Source organism: Eubalaena glacialis, chromosome 14, assembly GCF_028564815.1.
Source record: "Eubalaena glacialis isolate mEubGla1 chromosome 14, mEubGla1.1.hap2.+ XY, whole genome shotgun sequence".
NCBI lineage: Eukaryota > Metazoa > Chordata > Mammalia > Artiodactyla > Balaenidae > Eubalaena > Eubalaena glacialis.
In genome coordinates this window covers 74,723,548-74,732,814 of record NC_083729.1, presented here as the reverse complement: position 1 = coordinate 74,732,814, position 9,267 = coordinate 74,723,548, and the positions used below count along the sequence as shown (strand labels likewise).

The following is a 9,267-nucleotide window of genomic DNA, read 5'->3' as shown; positions in this document are numbered from 1 at the left end:
GTTGCCAATAAGTGCACACAGTGGTGTGCTCAACTTAGGACCTGGCTCAGAGGATGCATTCCATAAATAGTTGTGACAATGTCAATAGTTGCTTTTCTCAGTGTTTACGCAAATTAAGGGAGCAAGGTAGTTGAAATAGTGGTTTAATGATTAGTGTTGAAAATCACTCTACAGCTTTTATCGTGGCTCCTCCATCCGTAGATCATTCTCAGCCTGAGTGGTGTTTTCATCACGGGGTGGTGGTGAGCAGTGATTTGAGCAGAACCATCTCTAAATAACATTTTGAACTGTTTCTTCTTCCACAACTTCTCAATCTCTTCTCTTTGGGACTTTGTACCTAAGCTGACACAAAACATAGGTGTCCATGTCTCCCAATATGTTATCACATTGCTAAGAAATACACACGTTTTACCAGAAGTCTTCTGGAGACATACTATAACTTGCAAACTTGTAGAGATCATTCAAATAGGAGGAGTTTCGAGAACTCAAATGAATATTTGTTTTTTTATTTCCTCACTCCTCAAGCTATAGTTGAAAGACTACAGCCCGCTCTTTCTTAGTAATGGGACGGAGACCCTCTTTTTTACAGTTTATATAAAAAATATTTTGAAATGAATAAAATATTTTGAAATTAATGGACCTCTCTATAATTTTTTTTTTTTTTGATTCAGTTTCTCTCTGAGAACACATTAAGTTTCTTAAGTTTAGCCCAGGGCTAAACATGGCCCAGAAAATTCTAACACATGAATTTCTCATTTTAGATTCAGTTTGAAAGTGAATAAAAACACATGGGAAAACACACACACAAAAAACAACTCCCGGACTTAAAGATGTCCCAGAGTTTGCTTTACATATCACCTAGCTACTTTTACCTCCAATTTCTAAAAATGAACACAAAACATTTTTAATCAGTTTTCAAGAAGATGAGTTAATCTTTTATAAGCATGCATTCAAAGAAGGAAAGCATTCTTCAGATGTCAAGATTAAATGTGTTTATTTCGAGTTAGTGGATACAATGGTATATTAGATACCAGCACTCCAAGCTACACCTATGTATTTGCCTCTAAATCTTCACACACTGTCAGTTTCCATTCCTCTAACATTCCATCACTGGACCTCCTATTTCTAGCAAAATCATAGTTCAAATTTTTTAAAAAGTAAAAGCAAGATGATCACCACATTGTGCTTCCAGTGCCCCCAGAAGGATTATAATTGCTTTAAATAAATGTTTATGTTTTCAGTAAAGGGGGAAATTGATAACATGAGCACTAGTAATGGCACGACTAGAAGAGAAAGAACAGAATACAGATTAAAAGAAACATTTTAGGCTGGACGAGTTAGTTTCCCCTTAGTAAAAACTCCACATAATATCATCGATATGATGTCAACGTTAAATTGCTCAATTTGTGGGCCACACACTTAAGCGTATTGGCTAGTACATTTTTGCACTGAAACAGAAGCAATACAAGCTTTATGTTCTACCATTACACTTCCAGATTTTTCACTTATTAATATACCTGCCAACTTAATGATTCTTGCATGCATTAGAGTTTGCTTTTGTAGAGTTAAGTTTATTTTCCCCATCCCTCCCGCTCCCGTAAACATTGTAATGTGAACTCTTTGCCCAATTTTATGAGAATGTTGCAAAGGACAGCTCTGTGCCACCTTGGGACAGGAACTCCCTGTCCCCTCCCTGGGCTACAGATGGATCAGCAGTATTGATCACATCTTATCTTACATGCAAACAGACACTGCTCCCTTATTTCCCCATGCCAGAGGCATATGAGTCAGCAGGTATACATACAAAAATGGAATTAAAAAGAAAAGAATAGAAAAGAAAAAGAAAGAAAAAGCTTTCTTGTTAAAGCCTATCGTCCTAGAAGGAATCCATTGCTTTGAATTCACTTAAAGCCTGTACAGGCGAAATGTGTTTCTTCTGAGAACCTCGTCTAACTCGCGTCTGGAATTCTTCAGGCTTTTCTCTCTTCACAAGGGGCTTCTTCTCTGGAGCCTTCATCTTCCAAGACACAACAGGTGAGTTGACAGCTGCTGTCCCATAGACCTTCTGATATTTTGTTGAGGCCACATAAGATGCTTTCACCGTGAGGACAACAGCATTCATCAGATTTTTAGCTGCCTGGATGAGCGATGTGGCACTGTCCAGCTGGAGTGGAAGAAGAATGAAATATACTTGGGTTAGCCAAGGCACAACATTCAGAAGATGGAGGTGCAATTTCTCAGTTAAAACAATGTTGTGTTTGTGCAAGTATACAGTATTGACAAAAAAGGAGCAAATTGTTACATGATAAGGAGAATAGGTTACAAAGCAGTCACCTGTCTTCTAACCCTAATCCCAAAATAAAAAGAGAAAATAGAGGATACTCGACGATACGCAGTTTTCTAAAATCCCAGTACCTCTAAAGACAAAACCCTCTTTTTGGCATGTAAGAATTCCAACATAACAAAAGTTTTCCAAAGTGGAACATCTCATGTTATTGCGTTAGGCTGATTGGTAATAATGACAATTATTTGAAAAGCATTTGGTAGGCACTAAAGAATAAAACGTTATAAGGGGTTTTATGGCTCTCCCAGTGGAAGTATCTATTTATAGACTATTTCTCCATCTTGAGCTCAGGATTGGTAGGGATGCAGGCAGCTAAGCAGAGGAATACGTCCATGGGTGCGCTGACTTTTTACTTAGGTGTTTATTGTGCTGCAGTATCTGACTATTCCCAGGTCTTAAATATACCTCATATAAAATATCAACAGTTGTGTCAGGCTTGCATAGGTCAAAGAACATTCAATGAGACCCCCCTTATCCATGCACTAATGAAATATTGATTTCTTATGATGTGCCAAATGCTATTTTAAGAACTTTGTTTTCCCCACTTAACTCTCACAACAACCCTGTGATGTAGGTATTACTGTCATTGCCATTATATGGTGAGAGATCTGGTGCATGCAGAGGTCCAGTAATTTTCACAGGTTTATACAGCTTAAGTGATGGGGTCCTTAAAGACTGTACTACTGTACCATACTGCCACCCTATTGGGTAGAATGGCTTTAAAATTGCTAAGACCAGTCACAACTTAGAGCAGAGTAAGTGTAGAAGTTCATCTCCAGACTCTAAGGCCAAGTATTTTTCAAGTTACCTCTTTTCTGCTTTTAACCAGTTAGGCAGTGTGTTATAGACTGTATACTAGACCATTCAATATCTGTTTCAAACTTCTGGACCACAAAAGCTGGAAAAGTTCAAAACTGCATTTCTCAGACCCCCTTTCACCCAGGATTCTACATGTCACCTAGTGAAAGGAAAGAATTAACAGCTGGACTGCAAATATTACTCCAGCCTCAGGGATGCCTGAATGTAGTCTGTCCATTAAACCTGTAATATCAACTAAAGAAATGTATCCATTGCAGTTAAATGAGGGATCCAAGAATGTTCCTAAGTAATGCGTTCCTAATTGCTGAGATTGTTCATTGTATAACTTGTAATCGGTGTAGCTATATTAGAGAATAGGAACTAGGCATACAACCTTCCGGGTATGAAGTAATTAACAGTGTTTATGCCCAGTGACCCCAAACACAGTGACTCCACTATGTGATGTGACCTGATTTCACTTAACTTGTCATTTCTTGTGACCAAAGCAAGTCCCAAGCAGTGACTGGGGACATCAGAAGTTATATCTAAACCTAGGAGCAGGACAGGAATAAAGACACAGACATAGAGAATGGACTTGAGGACACGGGGAGGGGGAAGGGTAAGCTGGAACAAAGTAAGAGAGTGGCATGGACATATATACACTACCAAATGTAAAATAGATAGCTAGTGGGAAGAAGCCACATAGCACAGGGAAATCAGCTCAATGTTTTGTGACCACCTATGGGGTGGAATAGGGAGGATGGGAGGGAGACACAAGAGAGAGGAGATATGGGGATATATGTATATGTATAGTTGATTCACTTTGTTATAAAGCAGAAACTAACACACCATTGTAAAGCAATTCTACTCCAATACAGATGTTAAAAAAAAAAAAGAAATTATATCTAAAGACTCTATTATGTTGTTCTGGCTGTTATCTGTTCCACATCCTTTATTAAAGCTAAATAAACATTATTCTGAGTTTAAAAATTCTATGAGAAATGAACTCAATTCTACCACAAAAAAGCTCATAAAATCAGATTGAGAAAACAATGGAAGACGCTTTCTATGTATGAATTTCTTGCAATACCATAAAACTGAGGCTTCACCACACACACACACGATTAAAAGTCAGCATTACGTTGACACCACAATAATATAGAGAAGCTGAGATTTGTGGATTAGAGCCATGACTCAGCGAATATATAATTGATTGCTTTGCAAATTAAATCAACCAATTGGATAGAGTAACTACTTATGTTACTAATTCTATTACACTGTATAAGGTGTCCATATACCAGAATAACTTGTTAACCCATATTTTTTACTTTATACAGCGTAAGTTTCTAAAGTTAGCTAAGGAAAAGCAAATTCTAGATTATTCACGTTAATAGAAGGGAAGCCAGGCACAGATTGGTCCAGTGATTCTCTAAGTACAGTCTCTGAACCAGCAGCACAAGCATCACCTGGGAACCTGTTAGAAATGCACTCTCTCAGGCCAATCCCCACATTTCTGAATCAAAAAACTGGCAATCCAGGGGATTCTGATTCATGCCAAAGGTTAAGAACCACTGGATTAATGACACCCAAAGACTCTCTCAAGGCTTATTTCAACCAATGATTTCAGGACTTCCACCATCCACAAGTTTGGTAACATCACAGCTAATTATCCAACTGAATCTCACTTTTTCATCTTTCCAATTATACCCCCAGGTAGAAGTACAAATAATGAAGAAAAGAGATAAGATAGCAAAATGCTGGGATGATTAGATCAGTCATAGTTTCTCTAGGAGCTAGATACCATACCCCTTGACCACTCAACAGTTCCCTGTAAAAGTCTATAAGGTTTCAAAAAAGAGTAAAATTTGGTCATAAAGTTAGTTACTTCTGTTGTGTGCTATGGGTAAAGAGAGAGTAGAATGATATTATATCAGGGACAGTTCTGTTGATTTGCTTTGGGGCAACAGAATTAGCAGAAGTAGATTAGGGCAAGATATTTCTATTGTATTTTAAATTGTCCCCCAAAAAGCAAATCTTGGGAGAATTGAGTTGGGAGAATTGAGTGGATCCAAAGAGAAGAATTACAAATAATTTGGAGATTTTTACCACAGATTCCATTTTCAGATAGATGGTGTCTAATTCTGCTGCAAAAATATGATAGCCTGTTTCTTCTTCAGAACCCCTTTGCTCTCCCAGCCTGACACAAGAATCCTATGAATAAACCTAACACATTGGTTGACAGTGAGACAGCTCTAAATTATAAAGTCAATGATTTTGTTCAAGCCACCTGGTGGGGCAGGTACTGAATTCATGGCAAGGTAAAGCGAGGAGGTGAGGGCCAGCTAAGCCTGAACAAATATACTCCAAGGCAATAAAGCCAATCTAAAATTAATACAAAATTTGACTTTTTCTTAAAACTTGAATTCCCCGGGATAAGTTTTACCATTTGCCCTATACCCACTGTAATGATTTAGATCATTTTCAGCACAATCATAATTTGTTTTATTTAAAAATGGGTCTCCTTTATACTTGTCCAAAATAGCACGGAGACCTGGTTTCCAAGTGGCACATCTTGCTAAAAATTCACTTCCTAAAGAAAATACATTAAAAAGAGTAAAGCTACATGGAAAGAAGATTTTTAAATGGAAGGTTTAAGAAAACTTATTTCACATAATTGTATTCTATTTTGTAGTGTATACTGTAACTAGGGCATTTTCAAACAAGACGTGTTAATGAAATTCTAATAATAATAATACCCAACATTACTTGAGCACTTACTAGGTGCTTGGCATTGCCTTAGTCCTTTGAATTAATTTTCATGACTCAAGTTTCAAAAATCCTTGTAGTAGAAACTGTTACCCCCATTTTAAAGATGAGAAAAGGAAAGCTTAGAGAGATAGGATAACTTGTCCCTGTAGTAACTGGCAAAGTAGGATTTAAGACCTGTACTCTCTCTCTCCAAAGCCCAACATCTGAACCACTACATTGCATTACTTCTCTGAAGCATCATTTAATCTCTGGGGTCTTGTTTTTCAGTGACTAACTATCATTCGAAACGAACCGATCTCAATTATTAACTCTGTCTGGGCATCCTATAAACATCATGACTAAGTCTAGTGAGAGCTTCCATCTCACCTGGTCTGTGATTTTTAGTGTCATCCTCAGAGCCTGAACTCTTTCTAACTAAATCTCCTGGCTTGGGATGTGCTACTGCCCAGCAATCCTTCCTGGCCTTTTGACTGGTCTCCTGGCTTGGATGCACCTTGACGGCAGCAGTTCCTTGGATCTGATCCCGGCAGATTTTTCTTGTACTTGCTCTGTTTCTCTGAAGTACATTCAATATACAGCAGTAATGACTGGTTGTACCCTCAGGTGGGGCTCAGCTACTCTGGTTAGTGTTCTAAGCCTTTATCTGGTCTGGTCTTGCTAGCTTAAATAAGTCTCAAAGGTGGGCTGTAGCCAGCCATTCCTCAAGCTGGCTTGCATATACACTGACTAGACTTATCCACAGAAAGAGACTTGTATCTTTTCCTGCTCAAGGGCCTTTCTATTCCTATGAGGCAGCCCATTAAATTCTTACATCAAGTCTAAGAGAAGTGGCTACTTAATTAAAAAAAATAATAATAGCCTATGTTTAGCAAATGTTACCATGAGCCAGTCTCTGGACTAGCTTCCCAAGTTTCCTTTCTCTCATTCAATCTCACATCCACCCCTCAGACAGGGAGTACTATTATGCTCAGTTAAGTGGGAAAGCCAAGATTTAAACCCAGGAAGCCTAACTCCAGAGCCCATGCTCTAACAATTGCTCTATGATGCTTCCCAGAGTCGAGCATGGCAGATGAATCCATAGCCCCCAAATTTATCAAGCTGTGCTAGACTAATTCTCTCTATTCCATTCCATAGGTGTCTGCTGTCCCTAACCACGGAAATTAGGCTTCTCCTAATTCTGTCACTATTCTTTTTAAAATATCAAAGTACTATTTTAAAAAGGCAACAGATGTTCCTCACATCTTGTTCTATTACAGTCCATGAAAAGCAAATAAGGCGGGAGAGCTGTTTTACAGCCAATTCTATAGGGTTTTTCTGGCTCTTTTTCTGCCTCTATTACCACTCTCTTCTTCTTAACCTCACTTAACTTCTAATAGACAGATTTCTCTTTCCCTACACTTTCCTCATTTTGCGTTTTGAGTAGAGAGAAATATTAGAGGGAAGACTTCCTGAAATGTGATTCTTCCTTTAATTGATATTTGTGCTGCCTAATTCCTTATGAATTGTGAAAAGTGCTTACAATGACTCAAAATTTACAGGATCATCTGAAGATTTCTGAAACACCATGTCATTATGTTTCATGCTATTTCATTAACATGGGGATTATACTGCAAGAGGTGTTCAGTTTCAATAGAAACAGAATTTGACAGAAATGTGACTGCATGACTCAAATCACACTCTTTCAAATGAAAGTGCAACTGCATTTCTTGAAATACCAATTGTCATTTACTCTCTACCCTACAGTCTATCCCTCCATTTTTCTAGTACTTTTCTAATGGGTTAAATAGAACATTGTTCATGCCTGGATGGTTAAGGGTGCTGAAGAAGGACAATTCTGAATTTCCTAGCTAGTACAATTTGGTATATATGGATGTATTCACCCAGGTGATAGAAATAAGAGGGAAGCTGAAGTGCTGAACTGTTGAGTTTAACTTTGGACATACTGAGTGAGGTGTGTGTGCGCTACACGTAGGTAGAGTGAGTTATCAAAGGAAGAGTTGAAATTCTGGGAGTGAAATTCAGGGAGCAAGATGTAAGAAACCACGTTTTGTTTATATTGGTCTTCCCAGTTCTGCATACAGTAAGTATATAACTTATGTCAATTTCTGCCTGATTTTTTCTTCCCTTCACATTTCTTATTTAGTGTTTCTACAGAGAGAGCTAAATAGAATGTGGAATGAGATATTAAATCCATATTCTTCCCACAGGTCAAAAAGTCCAATAAATCTACTAAAATTTTTCTCTGCATTATACTTTCAAGATCAAAATCAATATTCTTTTAATAATCTAAGACATAACATCATCAAGAAATATCTTAACTATTCTCTTGACAGCCAAGGCTACTTTCAATTCTGTTAGGTAATTAGCAATCCTTCACCCTTGATAATAATGGTGATCCTCCTGGGGCCAACCAGCAATAAAGCAAATGCAGTTTAGATTTAACTGGCTTTAAAAAACACCCCCACCCCAAAGGAAAAAAAAACATAGCATTGTCAAAAGTGCAAAGTAATCTGAAAGAGGTGGCGAGAAATGCACTGGATTAACCACGTATGACATAGTGAACATCTTAGGATGTTAATTTGTGAGGGTCAGGAATACAATTACAGAAGAGAATTAGGATTTCACTGTGCTCCACATTAATCCATTTAAAATATGCAAGTAGAGATAGAAATATAACCTGGAAATGAATCTATTTCCAAAAAGCTGATTATCTATTACCACAAAATAATGAACCATAAATGGTAGTTCATGCAAATCCCAAGTACAAAGCAATCCGTCCTTGCGTTAAAAATAATGCAAATGTCATTGGACTACTGGCTAGGCTAAATTGAATAAAATAAACCAAATCATTTTGAAGGTGATTTTGAAATATAAAAGCCAAGGAGTGATTACCTTGAAAAGCTTAGAAGTGCCTGGGAGAGGCAACCCAGTCCCATTTGGACCTAGGCTCTTTTATTCTAATTTTCTCAAATAATAACTGATAGTGCTAATGACTTTGAGAATGCTAAAATGAGTAGAGTCCATTTTAACCATGTGCAAGATCTTTTAATGGGACTAACTTAGTGTTTAACATATAAGAACAAGAAATATTTTAATGGACCTACACTATACATATTCAGGGCTGGGGTAGTGTTTTGAGGGGAGGAAGTTGTGCTGGAAGAATTGATAATAAATTGAAAGTAAATACCCTGAGAAAACTGGAATCTCTCTACTGGAACTGGCCATTTATTTATATTTAAACAGTTATCTCTCCAAAAGGAGTCACAAATTACCTGCAGGAAAAAAAAAAAAAAAAAAAAGAGACTTTGCTACAAGTCAGTTTTGCTGTTAATGAATGGGAGGTTAGAAACCCACAG

The 9,267-nt window shown here is 37.5% G+C and overlaps 1 protein-coding gene across 1 annotated transcript in view; it reads right to left on the bottom strand.

The window, feature by feature from the left end:
* Positions 1-1,618: 1,618 nt before the first annotated feature.
* LOC133074640 (catenin alpha-2) overlaps positions 1,619-9,267 on the bottom strand; it is a 244,239-nt gene continuing 236,590 nt past the window's right edge. Inside the window, exon 11 of the mRNA XM_061168566.1 lies at positions 1,619-2,164. Within this exon, the coding sequence (XP_061024549.1) occupies positions 1,877-2,164 (288 nt within the window). The 3' untranslated portion in view covers positions 1,619-1,876. The remainder of the gene's footprint in view (positions 2,165-9,267) is intronic.